The sequence below is a fragment of the Myotis nattereri genome, assembly GCF_964212035.1.
Source record: "Myotis nattereri genome assembly, chromosome: 13".
Taxonomy (NCBI): domain Eukaryota; kingdom Metazoa; phylum Chordata; class Mammalia; order Chiroptera; family Vespertilionidae; genus Myotis; species Myotis nattereri.
Genome location: NC_138088.1, coordinates 59,211,420 through 59,232,008, shown reverse-complemented (window position 1 = coordinate 59,232,008; position 20,589 = coordinate 59,211,420). Strand labels below are relative to the sequence as shown.

Sequence of the window (20,589 nt, the reverse complement as noted above, 5' to 3'; positions counted from 1 at the left end):
GTCAAGAGACTGAGGCCGAGAGCCCTGCTCTATGAAATCCTCCCCACTTACCGGACACCCCTGTGCCCCCCCTCAGCAGTCACCACTCCCCCTGAGCCTCAGTGGCCGAGAGCACTGCACCGAGGTGGCCGATGCCCCCGCTTGCAGCCGTGGTCCCAGCCCCGACGCGCCCACCACGCTCTAGTAGGAGAGGTGCGCACACGTCTATTCTGCAAAGCACCTCAACAACCCTTCAGACGGCCACTTGACATAAAATCACTTCATTTCCATGGGCAAGCACGTCTTTCCATGCACGCATGCAAATGAAGTAGCACAGGTGGGAAGCCGCACATGAAATATTAACAATATAATTGGATTTCACAGTCCTCCAGGCCATGGTCCTCATGGGAGACCAAAGCACAAACGCCGCCCGATCCACGGAGCCCAGGTTTCTCCCGATCCTAAGACGGCGCCTCCGTGTGGGTGGGAAAGCCCCTCCGCGGGCAGCTGCCAGGCCTGGGGCCTCGACCAGCCTGGCCGGGTCAGAGCTGCTCTGTGACTCGGTTCTCTTGTGGGCCAACAGGACCAGGTTGTAAGGGTCTCTTTGGCTTTTATGTTCTTGGGGTCTCCGGATGTTTATTTGTTGTGGTGAATTCAAAATGCCAAGGTCTCGGTCTTATTTATGTACGTACTAGGGGCCCGGTGCATGAAATTCGTGCACTGGGTGTGGGGCGGGGGGGTGGGGGGAGTGTCCCTCAGCCCAGCCTGCCCCCTCTCACATACTGGGAGCCCTCAGGCGTTGACCCCCATCACCCTCCAATTGCAGGATCGGCCCCTTGCCCAGGCCTGACACCTCTGCCAGAGGTGTCAGGCTTGGACAGGGGACCCCCATCTCCCCCCGATCACTGGCTCTGACCCCCGCCCAGGCCTGAGGCCTCTGGCCCAGGAATCATGCCTGGGCAGGGGACCCCCATCTCCCTCTGATTGCTTGCTCCACCCCCCCGCTTCAGGCCTGGGCAAGGGGACCATCATATCCCCCCAATCCCCGGCTCCGCCCCCCACCCAGGCTGATGCCTCTGGCCCAGGCATCAGGCCTGGGCAGGGGACCCCCAGCTCCCCGCGGTTGCAGGCTCCGCCCCTGCCCCTGCAGGACGCCTCTGGCTGAGGCGTCCGGCCAGGGCAGCGGGGACCCACAGCTGCAGCGGCCCCACAATCGTGGGCTCCGCTTTAGGCCAGGCAAGGGACCCCTAGCTCCCGGGACTTCCAGCTTCGACCTTGCCCAGCTCCCATCGCTGGCTCCACCCCTACTTCCTGCTATCACTGGCCAGGGCGGCAAAGGCACCTGATTCTCCAATCATGGCTGGGGGGCAGGGCAAAGGCGGCCCCAGGGCCGCCTTTGCCCTGCCCCCCAGCTCTTAGCTCCCCCCTGGGTTTCCGATCACTGTCAGTGGCAGGGGGCTTCTTCCTGCTTTCCCTTTCGCCTCCCTGCATTGTGCCTACATATGCAAATTAGCCGCCATCTTGCACCCCAGACAGGACCCGGCTATGCTCCCCGCTCCATGCTGCCCGCGTCCCAGTCACCACGGATCCTGGCTTGGTAGGGCCCATGCAGGAGGCAACCAATGGTTGTCTCTCTCACATCGGTGTCTCTCTCTCTCTCTCTCTCTCTCTCTCTCTCTCTCTCTTCTTCCCTTTCCACTCTCTCTAAAAATCAATGGAAAAAAAATATCCTCTGGTGAGGATTGAAAAAGAAAAAACAAGCAAGAAAAGAAAAAAGATCTATGACCCTGACCGTCTCCTGATCGCAGCCCCGAGCCGGCGGCTTCCCTCCCGCACTGTCCGAGCCTCACACACTCAGGGTCCTCCCCTGACACCACCCCTGGACCCTGTAAGCCTCTGGGATCCCAGGTTCCCCCCTCGTTCTTGTCAGCACCATCTGTCCACCCAGGACCCTCTCGCACGTCTCCCTCATCCCACCCGCCTGATAAGTCAGTTCCCAGCCTCCGATGGCTCAGGGCCCTGCCCTGCCCATGCCCGACCCCCCGAGCAGGCTCCTCCGAGAACTCCCTGGGACCAGGCTTCACTCTCGGGCTCCGCCCGTGGCCCATTTGATCCAGTTTTAGCAAGAACCCTGCTGGGTCTGTTTCCAGAAAATCCTGCCCCCCGAGATCCGATCAACTCCTCATAGCACCTGTCAGTCCATCGGACCCGGACCCTGGCCCTGGGTTTCCCCCTTAGAAGTGGCCCCTCCTCGACCCCCTGAGCCTCGGCTCTAGTTCCCGCTTTTCCTGGTGGTGATCGAGGGGAGCCCAGCCGCCCCTGCCGCAGGCCCCTGGATAAACCCTCCCCGGAGAGAACTCCCGACCGCTGTCACGGGCGCCACGAGCCCTTTTCCTTTAACAAGGACTTGCCTCCTACCTGAACCCCAGCTCCCTGGCAGGTGTTCGTCCATAATCGGGACTTGGAAACACAGGTGGATCTAAGCAGAAAGGAAGACGGGGGAGAGGGGGAGGGGGAGGGGGAAGGGGAGGGGAGGGGAGGGGAAGGGGAGGGGGAGGGGAGGGGGGAGTGAAGGGGGAGGGGAGAGTGAAGGGGGAGGGGGAGAGGGAGGGGGAGGGGGAGGGAGTGGGAGAGGGAGAGGGAAGGGCAGAGAGAGAGGGAGGGAGAGAGAGAGGGAAGGGCAGAGAGAGGGAGGGGGAGAGAGAAGTGGGGGCAGGAGGCAGGTGCCCCAGCTGCTCGCACAGGCTTGCTCGGGTGCCTTCAGCAGCCTGACACTAAGCCCGGCCTTGGGCTGCGGGCGCCCGGTTTCTGAGTCATTACCCGGCTAAGTGCCTGTGCGCACCCCGTGGAAGTGCCCGTGAGGCCCATGTTGAGCTGGGCTTGTTGTACAAAAAGAGACCCCACGTGTCCACATGGAGGTCGCCGGAGCGGGCTGCTCCCAGGGGCGCCTGCGCCCTCCGAGGGGCAGGAGGCCAGACCCGCTCCTGAGCCCTGAGCCCGCGCTCACACCAGCAGCAGCGATTCCGTCCTCGCCACACGCAGCTCCCGGCCGGGGCTAACGGGTCCAGGCTCAGCGTCAGTCACTGTGGAAGAGTCAGCAGAAGCCTCGCGTGGGGCTGCAGCAGGAGGGACTATGGAAGCGACTCTGAAATGACCCTTTCGTCTGGGAATGACTGCCAGTTCCAGGGAGGGATCCGGGTCCCTGAGATCAGGTGGTGCTAGGGTCATGGCGAGCGAAGCTGTCAATGCGTGCACACTCACACGCCTACACATGTACACACACACATGCGCGCACACACACACACACACACACATAGTTATAGACACCAACTGACCTGCCACACTGACAAAGGAACACTAAAACGAGGATTAAAGACGAAATTTGCTACATGAAAACATTCTTCTAGAACCTACTTTTGCCAGAGGGTCTAAGTGGATCTATTCTATCAACCCGGTAGTCTTATTACAGCCCCAGCCGGAAATCCGACCTAAACCCATGTCATTTCTCTCATGAAAGGGAGAAGAAAAAAAACTTGTGCTCACATCACTTAAGTTAACAAACTTAATAAGAGCGACGACTGTAACCATCTCACACAGTGTTTTTTACAGTTTAGTGGCTATGAATTGAAGCTTCATAAAAAGTGATTTATGGGCGCACAGACACCGCGCCTCTCTTTTAATTGCGCCCGCTCCGAGCTGAGCGGATTCACGTTGGTCCCATTACTCATGCCCGGCACAGCCCGCGCCCCAGCCGCACACTCAGCCACCCGCGCCCGTCCTGGCTGCGTAGACGACCGGGTTTCGGCCGTGTGGGTTTTTTCAGGCGTGGCCGGCCTAAGAGCCCGTGTGCTCAGCCGGAGCCCCTGAGCTACCCTCTCCTGTCTGAGGAGGAAAGACGCCGGGGCACATGGTGTCACTGATAAAAGCAAAGCCCAGGGGGTGAGCGGGGGCGGGAGAGGGGCCGCCCCTCGCCCAGGAGGGCCGAGCCCTGAGCCCCGAGTTCCCTGCGATGGAAAGACTCCTTTCTCTCCAGGCAGAGTGACCTGCAGGGTGAGAAGAGCCTGCTGTGGGTCCGGGAGGTAGACAGAACCCTGCCCGTCTTACAGTTTGATTTGCCGGATGTCACCTTCAGTCAAGAAGGCACCTTATTGTTTTTAGAAAATCAAGAACCAGCCCAGACCGCTCCGTGCCCCAGAAAGGATGTGCGCTGCGACGAACACTTATTCCCAGGTCTCCCGTGCCTGCTCGGCCGAGGCGGAAAGGGCAGGTTCCTGGTGGTTTTAAATCCACAACGAGGCCGGCGGGAGGGAGAAGCCATAACCGCTCCCGCGGATTTTGCCGGTCGGTCAAAGAATCCCACCTCATGTTCCCTTTCCACCCCGTCAGAGCGCTGGATGGGCGTTGGGTTAAACATGGACATTCACTAGTCAGCCGTGGGCAAACTACGGCCCGGGGGTCGGATCCAGCCCGTTTGAAATGAATAAAACTATTGAAAAAAAAGACCGTACCCTTTTATGTAATGATGTTTACTTTGAATTTATATTAGTTCACACAAACACTCCATCCATGCTTTTGTTCCGGCCCTCCGGTCCAGTTTAAGAACCCATTGTGGCCCTGGAGTCAAAAAGTTTGCCCACCCCTGCACTAGATACTGACACATCGATTAACCACGAGGGACCCAACCTCAGAAGTCGCAGTGGAGATGCTAACGCGCACACCACGTGCCCCGCGGGCTGCAGGCAGGATCAGCACCCAGGGCGGGGCTGCTTTTGTTGTTTGCACCCTCGGCAGCCAGAGGCTGTGCCCCAGCGAGAGCTGAGCATTATAGATCCAGTAACCTGAGAGCCTTCCTCCTACAGGAAGCGACTCCTCAGAGAGCCCTCAGATCCTCTCCGACCGCCCAGGCCCTGCCTTCATCGCCGGGCCCTGAGCAACACGCGGCTGGTGCTGATGTGCCTTCTGTTTGCCGACTCTCCCTTCACGACACCCGTGTGCCCTCCCTGGGCCCCAAGCCCTGCCCTGCGAGGCTGAGCCCATAAAGCCGTGAAGGCGAGCGTGTTCCTCGAGGAGTCTGCAGGAAACTGATCTGACGGCAAAGCCTCCCTCGAACTGCCCTGCGGCTGTTTATACAATTAATGGATTGCTCTGAGTGTGAATATTCATACATTTCACTGCGGAAGCATCAGTGAGCTTCATTACAGGGCGCTAGTCGGATCCCGCTGGGAATGCCGTGCCGTGTTACCTTTCTGAGACAAAATTAAGAAGTCGTGCTGGAATCACGTTGGGCCCCCCGCGTTGTGGATGGAGAATGGTGGCTGGGCGCTGCAGATACTAGTATTAAAGGAACTGACCAGCCCTAACCAGTTTGGCTCAGTGGATAGAGCGTCGGCCTGTGGACGGAAGGGTCCCAGGTTCGGTTCCGGTCAAGGGCATGTACCTTGGTTGCGGGCACATCCCCAGTGGGGAGATGTGCAGGAGGCAGCTGATTGATGTTTGTCTCTCATCGATGTTTCTAACTCTCTATCCCTCTCCCTTCCTCTCTGTAAAAAATCAATAAAATATGTTTTAAAGGAACTGACCAGCCTCGGGGTGAGGGCTTTCCATCAGCCCCTCACCAGCCCCGCAGGACAGGCTTCTCTCCGCCTTTTATGGACAAGGATGCTGGGGAGGGGAGTCGGGGTTCCCCGTAGTGACAGAGCTGCTGAATGCCAGGGCCCTGTCCTCCTAGAAGGCATGTTCTCAGCATCCCCCATGTTAGTCTCTCTGTGTGTGTGCATGCGCTTGTGTGTACATTTGCATGTGTGTTCGTGTGTGCGCACGTGTGTGCTTGCATGCATGTGCGTGTGTGTGTTGGCATGCATGTGCACGTGTGTGTCTGCAGGGTGGTGGAGGTAACCTTAGGGATGGCTCCTGGGCTCCGTAAAGCACTGCGGGCGTAGAGCAGGGTCTGGAGCTTTCCACGCCCTAGGAAGGCAAGGAGGGAGGGAACAGGGTTTCCCAGCCTTCCCCCTGCCCCTTCTGGACACAGAACCATGAAGAAGCCAGAGGAGAGACCCCGCACCCGCCCGTGCCCCACATGGTCACAGGCCAGGGGCGCATGTGGCTGGGCCTTCCCTCCGAGATGAGGGGAGACGTCGCTGGAGTCAGCCGGCAGGAGGGTAGGACAGAGCGCCAGGTGTTCTCAGCCTCCCGGTGCCTCCTCGTGGGGACGCGGGAGACCCCACTAGAGGGAGAGAACAAGCCGATGGGTGGAAGCCCCGGCTGGACTGCCGCTGGGCCAGCGGGGCCTCTGTCGGGGCGGGACAGTCTCTCCAGGGCTAATCCAGGGCACGGCAGGTCTCCGTCCATCGCAGGTATCCACCCCCTGAGCCCTTCTCTGCAGCTGGAACTCACGTCAGAGCCTTCGCGGATCCACCGTGTCCTTCCTGGTCAGTGCGACCTGCACCTGCGGTAACTCAAACCCGGTCTCTCCGTCCGCCCGGCCTCCTCTTCATGCACCGGCTCCTCGTGCCCACATCTGCTTCCACGTCTCCTGATGGAAAATAAATCAGCATGGAGCACGTCGGATTTTCCATTTAGATTCTCAATTGCCTTTCATTACGGAGATAATATCCTTTCTCGATTGCAAATGGCAGGACCGTTCCCGTGTCAGGATGCGAAGGAAGACTCGGCCTCCGGGGTCTCCTTGCTTTCTCCTTGGCGTTTGTGGTCGAGGGTGGGGCCTGGCGGGACGCTGGTGTGAGAACGAGGCAGGTCGGGTGGGGGGAGAGGATGTGTTATTCTGAGGACGCGTCCGCGGGCGAGACGAACGTGGGGAGACAGCCTCCCGGGTGCCTCGGGAGAGGGGTGCAGGGGTGAGTGAGGACAGCCAGGAGGACGCACTGGGCTGGAGATGTCTGTGGGGAAGGACCCTGAGAGAGGGTGGTTAATACCCCGCGGCACAGTCCGATGGAGCAGAGCCCCCCGCTTCCTTCAGTGTTCCTCCCGGCAGATTCCTTTCTGCTTCCTGCCGTCTTCTCCATCTTGAAAATGGAGACGATGATGCTAAGAACGGATCCGTTTCTTGTGCCCGATGGATGGAAACTCCTTTCTCCCCCGTAACTGTTCGCGGCCGCCGTCTCCTGTCTCCCTTGGTGAGAGCCCCGAACCCTTGACATCCTTTCCGATGGAACTCAGTTCCTCCGACTTTGGAAAACCCGCAGGGGCCTGAGAGTCCGATCACCCACTCGACCCACCAACTTTTCATTCAACGGCTGTCGCTCTTCTCCTTTCAAAGGCACAGAGGCAGAAAGACAAAGGGACGCAGGGACTTCCTGTTGTCTGGCTCCCTGTGCACAGGAGCTCCGTCCCATCCCGGCCGGCAGGGAAAAGGCCTTATCTCTCAGCTGGTTGCTTTGGCAACCCCTTTGTTCACCCGGAGAGCCATGGAGCCTTTCTGACAGCTGGCTCTCACCTCCTCAGAACGAGGGGGAATGACAGCTTCGACTTCGTGAGCGATCGCAGGCCCTCACGGCTCTGTGACAGAATCACGATAAGACCTGCAGGGTAGGGAGCTCACTGTGGCCCAGGCACCTTGAGCTTCCCGGGCAGCACGTAATCTCCATGGCAACCCGAGAAGGAGGTACCACTATCACCCCATTCTAAAGTAAGGGAACGTTGTTCTTGATATTAGTGTTAATAATACCATCAACCGTAATAGGATAAACTCCGGAGCGTTCCTGAGCTCTTCGCATGAGCCATGCGGTGCCCAAGTTCCCTCCGTCCGCCCCTCTCTTCACCCTCCACACCTGCCCGGTACAGGGGCTCCGATTAGCTCTGTTTGTATATGAGGCCGCAGTGCCGGGTCAGAACCGCTGAACAGCAGAGTCGGGATGAAAACGCAAATCCGCCTGAATCGGCCCGAGGCCTCCCTCCTCCTCGGTCTCAGTACAACACCGACTGCTTATTAAGATGCCAAAGGCCGTCACAGAAACTCACCATGGTCTCCAAACCACACACTGAGCTTTCACTTATGGGACAGGCCGGACCGGTAACACTCAGTGGCAAAGAGCAGATCAGCGGCTGCCGGGGAGGGTTGGGGTGGGGTGGGGGGGGGCGCAGGGGGAGGGGAGACGAGGAGGGGCTGGGTATAAAGGGCTCAGGGAACTTCCTGGGCAGGTAGGACACCTACGTCATGATTCGGTTCTGATTACAGGACTACACACATTTGTCAAAACAAAATGAACTGTACCCTTGAAAATGTATGAATATTAATGTATGCAAATGATACCTGGACAAGGCTTTCTTTTGTTAATCCTCACCTGAGGACATTTTTTCTATTGCTTTTCCAAGAGAGTGGAAGGGAGCAAGAGAGGGAGGGAGGGGGAGAGTTGGGGAGAGAGAAAGAGAGAGAGAAACATCAATGTGAGAGGGAAACATCGATCAGCTGCCTCCTGCACACCCCCTACTGGGGATCAAGCCTGCAACTTGGGAATCGAACTCATGGGTCAATGCTCAACCACTGAGCACACTGGCCGGGCACCATCTTGAACTTTTTCATATGATCTCTGGACTCTGTCGTGTACGTGAAGTCCCATGGGGCGGCGGGCTGTGCTCCTGAGCAGGCACGTGCAATGGGCGTGTCTGAGAAGCCAGCATGTCCAGAACTCGTTAGCGAGGACGTGAGCACATTGTCGCTGACGTCATGAGTGCTGTGAACTCTGTCCTAGCCGGACCGGAGGCATCTGGGTCCCGCAGCAGGGGAGCCCCTGGGGGCCGCCCCCCAACCCCCCTCCCCCGCCACGGGCTGCAGGCTGCTCTGCTGGCAGGTGTTCCTAGTCATCCAAGCAGTGTGGCGAACAACTTGCTGTTGACTTGAAGGAAATAACTCCCCGTTGCCCTCAGCCCTGTTGTTTCTCTGAGACATTATTATCCTGAAACGCTGGTGTTTGTCAGGGTGCTCGTTCTGGGAGCCGCCTCAAAGTCCTTTCTGGATGGAGGAGCAATTTAAATTAGATGCACAGAGAGGAAACCGAACAACCTCTCCATTTGGGATGTGATTAATGAAGGGGATAAAACGGCCCTGGCCGGTGTGGCTCAGTGGACAGAGCATTGGCCTGCAGATCAAAGGGTCTCGGGTTCGATTCCGGTCAAGGGCACGTACCTTGGTTGCAGGCTCCTCCCCAGCCCGGGCCCTGGTCAGGGCACATGCAGGAGGCAACCAATTGACGTGTTTCCCTCACATCGATGTTTCTCTGTCTTTTCCTCTCTCTTCCACTCTCTCTAAAAACCAATGGAAAAATATCTTCAAGTGAAGATTCGTAACAACAAAGGAAAGTGGGAGGAACACAGCGAGTGGCCTCCATTTGGGAGCTTCACGTGGGAGAATTGGAGCTGATGTTCGTCTGTCTGTCTGTCTGTCAATCACTGGAAAGTGAGTGGCTCTTTACGGGACCCTAACGTCAGTATCGAATCTGAAGATCTCTTACATAAACGATGTCATAACCGTCATTCCCTCCGGCCTCAAGTTTTTATCCAAACACACTTCAGGTACTTTTGTTCGTTCGTTCATCCATCCATCCATCTATCCATCCATCCATCCACCCACCCAGTGTCTCCTGAGGGCTGGCCTGGTGCTGGGGGCGCAGTGGTGAGCTAGAGCAGACTAGGGACACCGTTCATCAAACACTCGCAAAGGCTCCAACCTCTGTGCCTGCAAATCCTTTCATTTCCTTTTCTGCAAAGATACGAACACTTAAAATATGCTAGAGGCCTGATGCATGAAATTCATGCCAGGGGCTTGGCCCTTGCAGCTGCGGCACCTTGCCTCGGCCCCAGCTTCGTCTGGAAGGTCGTCTGGAAGGATGACCGGTCTAATTAGCATATTACGCTTTTATTATTATAGATTGTGGTTGGCAGAAGACCCAGATGGCCCCCAAGATTCTCACCCCTTGGTGCCCAGGTCCTAGATGTTCTCTCTCCTTTGAGTGCGAGCAGAACCGGACAACATGATGGACTGGCACTTCCACAATTCAACTATGCTATGTGGCACAAGGGTTTGTAGGTGTCATTAAGGTTGCTAATCAGTTGATGTTGAGTCACTCAGAAGGGAGGCTCTCCCAGGTGGGCCTGCCCCCATCAGGTGTGTCTTTAAAAAGGAGTCAGACTGATTCAAGCACAGAAACTATCCTGCCATCCTTGAAAAAGCAGCCAGGCCTGCATGGCTCAGTGGTTGAGCATCAGCCTATGAACCAGGAAGTCACAGTTTGATTCTCGGTCAGGGCACAGGCCAGGGTTGCAGGCTCGATAGGGGGGTTACAGGAGGCAGCTGATCAATGATTTTCTCTCCTCATTGATGTCTCTCTCTCTCTCCCTCCTTCCCCCCTTCCTCTCTGAAATCAATAAAAATTTATTAAAGAAGAAAAAGTGAGCAGACACAATGTAAACTGCCTGGGGCTGCACCCACATGGCAAGACCCTGGAGCTCAAGGAGCTGAGGGTGCCGGCTGACAGGCATCTAGGACATGGGGACTGCGTCCTGTGACCACCGGGGCGGCAGAGCGCCTGGGCAGCAAGGGGGAGGGTGGCGGGACCCCCATGAGACCTAGGAACGGAGGGGGCGCCCAGGGAAAGGGCCTCGGGGAGGAGGGGCCATGGGAAGGAAAGGCACCGGGACCTGAGGAGAGAGGAAGTCACACGGCACCATGCCTGTCGCCACTGGACTCGGGCCATTTGACCTCCCCTCTGAGGTCCCTGGGTCCCCGCTGCTTCCCCGCCGCCCCACCCGCCAGCACCACGCGGGCAGCACAGCCTCCGAGGACATGACCAGCGTGGATCCTCCGGCCGCTGCTCACGGGGCCGCTGGGCGTCCGCCTCACCCTCTGGGCCACGCAGACGGGTCTCTTTGGAAACGGCTCATGTGCCTGACACAGCTGTGGCGGTCAATGGGGCCATTCAGGGATCCTCCGACCCCGTCCCTCCGTGCCAGCCCCGCCTCCCACTGTCCTGCACTCGGCGCCCGGCCCTGGCACTGCCCTCTCTGTCCTGCCTCCCCGCCCATGACCTTCACACCGGCCGCGTCAACACGGGCAGCACCACAGGCGTCTCTATCGTTTTCTCCTGGCTGCACGCGGTTCCGAAATACTAGCCTGGAACTTCCAGATCCGGGTGTCAGACCCGCGGCAGAATCAACAACAACAACAACAACAACAACAAATACACACACACACACACACACACACACACACACACACACACACATATATATATATTTTTTTTTTTAAAGGAAAAGCAAACAGGATGACCGAGTTTTCACGTTAAAAACATGGATCTCTGGACCTCACCCTTCCCAGGGCTCTGTGTTCTTAACATGTTCCCCTGAGGGTTCCGAAGGCCACTGGAGCGTGAAGGCCATTTGATCCTTTAATCAAGGTCCTCACAGCTCCTCCGAGCGAGATGCGCCCCCAGGAAAAATGCCGCTGGGCCTGCGGGCGGGACTGTGACGCGGTTGAGCTCACGGTCTCCGTGTCCTCTTGTCGAAGGTCGGATTTGCAGCTGAACATGGGAGGCGGGGGTGCTGGGCCTTCCATTCAGGGCCGTTTTGGCGACTGATCTGGGGAGTCCCTGGCTGCTGGGCCGAGGGCCGCCCTGGGCGCCGGAGGGTCGTCAGCAGCATCCTTGGCCTCCACCCCGTAGGTACCAGTAGCATCTTCCCCCAAACTGTCACAACCCAAAACGCCTCCGGACATTATCAAACCTCCCCTGGGCTGGGGGAGCCACCCCTGACCGAGACCCGCTGCCGCCCGACACACGTCCGCTGAGAAGCCTCAAGAGACCCCCCTGATTGCAAGCCCCAGCCGCCCGCTCGGGTAGAGGCCCAGGCTGGTCGAGGACACAACACAGACCCCTACCCTGCCCGTGGCCTGGGCCGGGCTCCATCACACGAGCTTTTAACGTTTGCCCTGAGGAAACGGATGTCCGTCCGCAGATGAACACACTAACAGGACGCAGCAGACACTGAGCGCACGCTCTTCAGCCTGAAAAAGGAAAGTACCGGCCGGAGCGGAGGACACTCCGCTGAGTGAAACAAGCCCGTCGCCAAGGGCACAGCCGCAGGAGGCCGCCTGCGTGAGGGATCCAGACCTGCTGATCCTAGGCGCGGAGAATGGCACGGGGCTGCTGGGCCGGGCCGTGGGGGCGGGACCTGCGGCTCCGAGGGCATAATGCTTTGGCTGGCGGGATGGGTAGGTTGTCGCAGTCGCTGTAAATGTAGCGCCCACAGGAACGGCACGCCATTGTGTGCTTCAAAACATGCCAACGGGATGTCCCAAAATCACACAAAAAGCAACCCACAGAAGCACGCGCCGACACTTTAGAGCTTGTGGATAAGTTCAGCCCCTGGATTGTGGGGGCGGTATCACCTGTGTGTATACGGCCCGAACTCATCAACATGCATAGGTTAAACACGGGAAATGTTTGTACATGAAAAAATAAATAAAGGTGCGCCCTGATTCGTCCATTCAGCCAGAATTGAGCACCGCTAGCTCAATCCGAAAACAGAACAACCACAGAAAGATGAGTGGGAAGGAGAGATGGAAATGATGGAAGCTTTGAGAAGCCTCGAGAGGCGTGGCCAAGTGGCAATGACCAAACACAGAGACGTTCCCCGGCTCGTCGCACTATTAGGAACTGTCAGCTCTCGGCAGACGGATGGGGAGCCTGGCTGCCCCCCGCCCACACCTGTCCTCAGAAAGGGCTCCACCATCAATCAGGAGATGCCAACTCCCATTCAAGGCCTGGGAGACGCACACGCATCTGAGTGCCCGTGGCCTTCCGTCTGCAGGTCCGCGAGGCGCCCAGGCTCTGCTTCCCGGGAATCCCAGGGCGTGGCCCCGCTCCCAGCATTGACAGCGGCGAGCACGCAAACACGGGTCCGTTACAGCTACGTGGATGTCGGACACCTGTCAGTATGTGCAGGGGTAGGAGCCCTCACACGCTGTTTGTAATTGTGGGGGGTGGGGGAGGCATTTGGGGACCAGGAGGGATCCAGGTTCTGCAAATGGGCGACCCTGGTGGCCCTCGCCACCGTCGGCATCCAACCCTGGTTACCTGACGGCACAACAGGTCAGCTCCTCTTTTCTATTAAAAGACAGTTTCAGCCCCGGCAGGTTTGGCTCAGTGGATAGAGTGTCAGTCTGCAGGCTGATGGGTCCTGGGTTCGATTCCCGGTCAAGGGCATGTACCTCGGTTGCAGGCTCGGTCCCCGGAGGCAACCAATCAATGTGTCTCTCTCACATCGATGTACTTTTCTCTGTGTGCCTCTTCCCCTCCCTTCCCCTTGCTCTAAAATTCAATGGGAAATATCCCTGGGTGAGGATCAGCAACAACAACAGGACGGTGTCAGTAGAGAAGTGTGCCGGGCGGCAGAGCTAGGCAGGGCCGTGGTTCGACTCCGATCTCCAATAAGAGGCAGCATCTCCGAGCGCTGACACAGCTCCGGACCGAAGCCACGGCCTTAGGAAAATGCCCGCCTTAGACCTTAAACTCAACGCAAGCAGCCTGGAGGTCCTCGCGGGAAGGACTTGGAATCCACACGCGTTTACAGAAACGAACGCTCCCAGGTCACGTGTGCGGGAGAACCAGCCTGCCTCTCACCGAGCCCCTCTGTGCACCGGGAGCCCGTCCGGGGCTGGGCTCGCTCTCACCCCATCGAGCTCTTTATGGGCAAAGCCCGCAGGTGAACCGATGGCCCTGGAGCCCGCGAGACCACAGGGGCCCCGGGCCGCGGTGAACAGGCCCCGGCTGCGCACTGGCCTCGCCCTCAGTTCGGGTGGGAAGTGAGCCGGGAAGCGGCCTCTCTCCCGGTTCCCTAATGGAAATAGCGCCGACCCGCCCACGGGAAGGGTCCGACCGGTTCAGCGTGGGGACGATTTCAGGCTCTGAAGGGCCGCTTTGATCCTGAAGCAGCGGGGGTCTCAGAGGGACAGGAAGCACGGGTCCTCGCTGACGGTGCTCAAGGTTGGCCTGCCCTTGAGCGGGTGATGCAGGCCCTGCCTGGACCACTTCTCCAATCACAGTGAGGCCCCTCCAGCTGACCCGCCTGATGGGTGGGGCGGGTCTGGGACCCACTCCCACTTTACCATAGACGTTAGACTCCAGGCCCCAGTCAGGCAGCAGGCACGCAGCCTCTGCAGTCGGCTGTGACTGGTAACGCAGGGGGCAGGGGGGAGGGGGGTGCAGGCCAGGGAAACAGGTTACAAAAAAATGATGACTGTCACGATGAAGTTTTTTACAGCCTCCTGCAAAGATGCTTTTTTTAAAATTACCACACTATTATCTTCACTGTTACTCTAGGAATAAATAAAGTTTTGTGCATGAAAAATAAAATGGGGGCACAGAGCTGCTGTCTGCCATTTTGGGGTTTAAAAGGTCGCCATGAACGTTTCTGTCAAGTGCAAGAGGATGTAATTCGACAAGTCTCCCTCCCCCAGGGCTGAGCACCACCGCAGGGAGAACCCACAATGACGTCCTGTCCCCACCTGCTCATTAATGACGTGGCGAGAACCACATCCAGCTTTTATCTCTGGCTTCTTTCCACTGTGCTCTCATCGCACACCTTCGGCCCTGGGTCGCCGGGCCACGGACGGCGACCGCTGGATTGATTAACACCGACATGGCCGTGGCCTTCCCACCACTGCTGTGAGCATGGAAATTCACAGCCCCGGCTCGGACTGCAGAAGCCGGCCTCGCACCCGGCCCGGCGGGTTCTCGGGTTGCCCGGGAGGAAGGAAGCCAGCGTGGGGAACAAAAGGCCGGAGCAGGTGCCAGCATTCACGGGGCCCCTCCTGATGAGAGCATCGATATTCAGAAAGGTGCCCTTTTCATAAAACATGAGCAATTTGCATGCTGCATTTTTCAAAAGAGATGGGTAAGTGAGCTACAGGGGAGTCAATTACAATGTCATTCATAATGTATCCGGTGCAATAAAGAGCGATCAGATTTCATGCGTGTTTACTTTCGGAGCGGTAACTGCTGCGGGCTCATCCCGGCTGCAGAATGCAAATATGCTTCGGGGTGATTTGTGTCCCTCATTTCGACATTCGAAATCCCCGGGGTTCCTTCTCCGCCCCCAGAGGCAGCCTCTGCTTGAAAACCGGAGCTCCCCTCACACATGAAAGACCCTTCTCACCGGCCCAACTGAAACCGTCCTTTTTCACCTCGATCAAGCCCTGTTTACCTGCTGCCGACCACATCCGGAAACAAATAGGAATTTGTTTTTAAAGACAGATGATTGCACATGTATAGCGCCCAGAAGATGTAACTCACAGGAAGGTTGCGTCACTACATGTGGATACAATGTATCCAACTCCTTGGAGCACTGATACATGTTTGCAAACGCAGGCATGTGTCATGTATAAACCACATCCATCCCGTGTGCTTCTCCCCGCCCCCTAGTTCAAAACCTGAAATGTCTTTTCCAAGCCTCCTGGGCTTTCAAAAACCCCACACCAATGATGGAGCATCTGACCTGCCCGTCTGCTGAACACCGCGTCCCCCCGCCCCTGCCCCCTTCTTCCCGCCCCCCCCCGCCGCCGTGTCCCCGGACGAGGCCTGTGCCCCCTGCTCCCCGCCCAGGTCACGGTACCTCGTAGCTGATGGCGCTCCTCTCGGCCGGCTTCAGGCCGCGGTACAGACGGAGGATACACACTTTGGCTCTTCTCTGGGAGGGAAACCAGTTGCTCTTCACGAAATCCATGACCATCACATGGTTTTTCAACTCCGTGCTGAAGGCTTTGATCTGGAAGGTCCGGCGCCCGGCGGTTTCCGCGTGGCGGGCGGCGGGCCCGAGCGGACGGGTCCCTGCAGGAGTCCCAGGGTGCTGCATGACACGCGCAATCTTGTGACTCCGGCTCACCAGCCCGGCAGACACAATTTTCTTTGTTTCACCCGGGCACTGAGCGCAGCAGGAGGGACCGGGGAAGTGGCCCGACTCCGACCTGCCCCGGTGTTTTCCAGCTCACAGCTCCCTGTCCCCATGCCCCAGCGGCCCCAGGTACAGGTGGTGCACGGGGCTCTCCAGGGTGCCCTTCACGGGCCATAAAGAGACTCCCAGGCTCCCACCTGCGTTCCCCGGCTGCCTGGATTCTTCTCTGATTTCAGACGCATTTCTCTGGGTCCCTGCGCTCACGTCCTGAAGGCAGAATCCGCCCGGTGACCGGTGACCGGGAGGCTCCGTGCGTTCCGGCTCCGGCCCTCCAACCCACATAAATGATTTACAGGACGCCGGGCCAAGGAGCCACAAGTGGCCATGGCTGCCTCTTACAGCTCCTGCTCTTCCATGCCGGGGCTGGGAGAGGCCAGCCCAGCTCCGGCCACACAAAGGGTGACCTCAGCCCGGGAAGATAAGAGACACATTCACGTGACAAAGAGAACTTGGGCTCAGAGCGGCACCGGCGGCCAGTGGGCCTTAGAGGAACAGGGCCGAGCGAGGAGGGTGGGCCACGATGGTGGGGGCGGGGGGTCCCCAGTCAACCCTGAGCAGTCCCCCACCCCCTGAGCCTCAGTCTCCCAGGAGGAGAGTGGGAATCATAGCACCTGCCATCACAGGGCTGTGGGGGGATGGGGCGCCGATTGGAAACGTGAGGAAGGAACAAGGGCAGAGGGTCAGGCCTCCCAGGGCAGGTGCCTGTGTGCTGGGTGCTGGGCTGCCCCCGACGTGTCAATGTCAGGAGTGGACATTCACACGGCGCTGAAAACGACTGGGTCCTGACCTGCGATCACGTAGACACGCAGGTGCGTGACAGACTCCTTCACGTGGCATGGCATGTGTGGGTGCCACTCCTGTCAGCCCAGTACCCACGCGGAGGCGGAAACTGCTGGCCTAGGGTCAGGGGCCGGGCAGGAGAGAGCCGACGAGAGCAGCGGGCTGTGTTCCCAGGCCCCAGACAGCTCTTCTCTGGGGGCAGCTTCCTGGGGCTCTAGGCCAAGATGTCCTACCCCCAGGAATTCTCCCCCCACAGAGATGGCCCCCAGTGACTCTGTTTCCCCACCTGGAAAGCCATGGGGGCAGGTAAATGGAGAAGTGATTGCAAATGACCCTCCTGGGGAGGTCACTGCCCACAGAGGGCCCCGTGCCTCCACACGCAGCGGGCACGGCGAGTGCGGCCCCGGGGGAGGTTGGCCACACGATGGAGACCCCGAGAGGCCCTCCTGGGAGACAGACACGGTGTCCAGTCGTTTATTTATTTGTTTGTTTATTATTGATTTCAGAGAGGAAGGGAGAGGAGACAGAAGCATCACTGATGAGAGAGAACCCTCATCGACCCGCTGCCTCCTGCCGCCCCTCCTGGGAACGGAGCCCACATCCCAGGCCGGCGCCCTGACCGGGAATCGAGCCGTGACCTCCTGGTTCCTAGGCTGATGCTCATCCCCTGAGCCCCGCCGGCGGCCTTGAAGGACGCCTGCTGTGCTGCCGAGCCGCCTCCCGCAGAGCCCACTGCGGGGCCCCCGTCACGCTCTGCGCCCGCACTTTGTCACAACGCCGGCCCAGTGGGAGACGGGGGCGGTCCCTGCAGCCATGTTCACCAAACGCCATCGCTCTGCAGGGAAAAGGGCTCTTTGCTGTCCTCATTCAACAAATCACTCCGTCGGCCCCTGACCTCCCTGACGCCCAGCAGACGACCCTGTTCCATTTCCCCAACCCGGCCCCCGGGGCTGCCGTCCGATGGCACCAAATCAACAGAAATGAGCCTTGAATGGGTGCGTGTTGAAAGATCTGTGGAACTGATCTCTTCCTCCTCCCGTGCCCCTGACCCCCTAGGCAGGGCTGTGTGGGAGACGCGGCGCGGTGCCTAAATAATGAATTATTCACAAAGCGGGGAGCTCGCAGGTACCCGGTGCCAGAAACGCGCCTCTGAATTCTTAACCTGCTCTCCAGCGGGATTGGCATCGCGCCCCGAACGCTGCCCTGATTATGCCACGTTCCAGAGCTGACTGTCGGCAGGGCCCGCACAGACCCGGGAAGCAGGAGGCAACAATGAAGGCAGATGACTAGGAACTTCTGAATGCATGATTTGGCTTCCCTTCCGGGGGAAGTGACATTTTTATTTATGGTGCTTCACTCATTCAGTGGGCGCTGACGTCCTCTCTCCTCCCAAAGGCACAGCGCGCGCCAAGAACGTCCAAACAACCCCCTCCCAAAACAGGTGACAGGGCAGGCCGCCAGACACAGAACCAGGCTGCCGGACACAGAACCAGGCTGCCGGGCACAGTACCAGGCTGCAGGACACAGAACCAGGCCTCCAGACACAGAACCAGGCTGCTGGGCACAGAACCCAGACCGCGATGCACAGAACCAGGCCGCCAGACACAGAACCAGGCTGCTGGGCACAGAACCAGGTCGCAGGACACAGAACCAGGCTGCAGGACACAGAACCAGGCTGCTGGGCACAGAACCAGGTCGCAGGACACAGAACCAGGCCGCAGGACACAGAACCAGGCCACAGGACACAGAACCAGGCCGCAGGACACAGAACCAGGCCACGGGGCACAGAACCCAGACCGCCGGGCACAGAACCCAGACCGCCGGGCACAGAACCAGGCTGCCAAGCACAGAACCAGGCCACAGGACACAGAACCAGGCCGCCGGACACAGAACCCAGGCCGCTGGGCACAGAACCAGGCCACAGGACACAGAACCAGGCCGCCGGACACAGAACCCAGGCCGCTGGGCACAGAACCAGGCCACAGGACACAGAACCCAGGCCGCTGGGCACAGAACCAGGCCACAGGACACAGAACCCAGGCCGCTGGGCACAGAACCAGGCCACAGGACACAGAACCCAGGCCGCTGGGCACAGAACCAGGCCGCAGGACACAGAACCCAGGCCGCTGGGCACAGAACCCAGGCCGCAGGACACAGAACCAGGCCGCTGGGCACAGAGCCAGGCAGCAGGACACAGAACCAGGCCGCGTCTTTCTCCACTTCTTTGTCCCCACATCCCCCTCCCCTTCCGGGTTCTAGAACAAAACAAGGGGCTGAGAGCGAGGAGGCTGGCAGGGGAGCCAGGCTGGGAGAAGGCCGTCGCCGACGGAGTCCGCGCCCTGGAAAGGACTGGGCGGTGCTGGGTGGTGACCTGAGGCTGCAGCCAGGGCCGTCACCGCAGTGAGCAGCGATCTTTATATCCATAGTAGTTGCTCAGTAGATGAATGAGATGCAAAGCGGTCATCTATCTTTTCTGAAACGGATGCCTCTCTCTCTCCTGCAAATGGAACATGTGTTCCTGCTTCTGTACACAGTGTTTGGAAACCGCGGTAATTGGATGCTTTTTTCCAATGTCCCAGAAGGAAGTGGCACAGACTGTCTTGCAGAGTCACCCACAGGCTCCTCTGCTCCCCCTCCTGTGAGCCATCAATGCTCATTTATGCAGCACCCACTGGGCGTTCCACTCTGTGCCAAGGGGGCAGATGGACGGCAGCGGCTCTGAGCAGGAGAGCGAACCGGCTGGACGGGTCTGCCCAGGTCTGTGTCCCGCACGCACTGCCTCCTTTGCCCACTTCCTGAGCCTGGGCACCGGCGAGGGCGAGGCCCCTCCCTGCGCACATCCGCCCTCTGGGCTCTCCGGGGTCCCTCGGGGCCTCGGCCTGGGTCCCTCACTCTGGGCCGCTGCGCCAGCCTGTGCTCGGGCCAGCCTTGGGCTCCGCTCCTCCTCCTGCGGGCGGCCACCAGCGCTGGCCTCGCAGGTTTCCCGCCACTTTCCCCGCCGGCTGGTTTCCGCCCGGCCCTGCGAGCATTTCTCTGGGTTCCTGTCCCTGCCCCTGGAATGCACATGGCGGGCAGCCCTCCTTCTAGGCGAGGGAGACGCGGAGTGAGCGAGGACCACGGGGCCAGCCCCGCCAGCGCTTTCCAGGGAACAAGCAGACACCTGGGGGCGTTCTCTATTTTTACTTTTTTTAATCCTCACCTGAGGATGTGTTTTCTCTTGGTTTTCAGCCAGAGGGGAGGGAGGGGGACGTCGCTGGGAGAGAGACATACCTATGGGTTACGTCCCGCACCACCCTGACCGGGCCGGGCTCAAACCTGCAACCGAAGTCCGCGCCCTTGACCAGAATCGATCCCTCAGCCCTTCAGTACGAGGGCCGATGCTCTAACCACTGAGCACGCCAGCCGAGCATGGGGCTGTTTTTAAACGTGAAGAATCGCTGACAAGGTTTGAGAAGGTGTAGCCCCCGTCCTCTGAGGAGGCCGCGGACGCACACCCTCTGGCATGTCCGCTGGAAAATGAATAACTCGAGTCCAAGCTCAGGCTGCTGGGTGGTCCTGGGTGGCGCTTCCTGCTGACCAGTGTCCACCCCGCTGGTCCCAGCCACAGCCCAGGCAGTTCCCTCCCTCGGGGTTCACCCACGGACACCCTCTGAGCACCCCCGCGGTAGGCGCGGTTCGGGGCGCAGGAAGGCGAGTGAAGTGGGACGCAGCCCCGCTGCATCCTGCTCGGGGAGGCACAGCGGGGAAGCCACTGTGGAGAGCGCTGTGGCGGGTCCTCGAGAAACTGAGCGTGAAATTGCCAGGGGACCCGCACGCCCGCGTCTGGGGTTCTGAAGAGGGACTGATCTCGCGCACCATGTCATGGCGCAT

General features: G+C 59.2%; 1 protein-coding gene across 1 annotated transcript in view; it reads right to left on the bottom strand.

Moving 5' to 3' along the window:
- The window catches only part of LOC308529083 ((E2-independent) E3 ubiquitin-conjugating enzyme FATS), a 94,769-nt gene extending 78,474 nt beyond the window's left edge, over positions 1-16,295 (bottom strand). The window contains exon 1 of the mRNA XM_081105094.1: positions 15,601-16,295. Coding sequence (XP_080961220.1) covers positions 15,601-15,840 — 240 coding nt within the window. The 5' untranslated portion in view covers positions 15,841-16,295. The remainder of the gene's footprint in view (positions 1-15,600) is intronic.
- Positions 16,296-20,589: the final 4,294 nt, after the last annotated feature.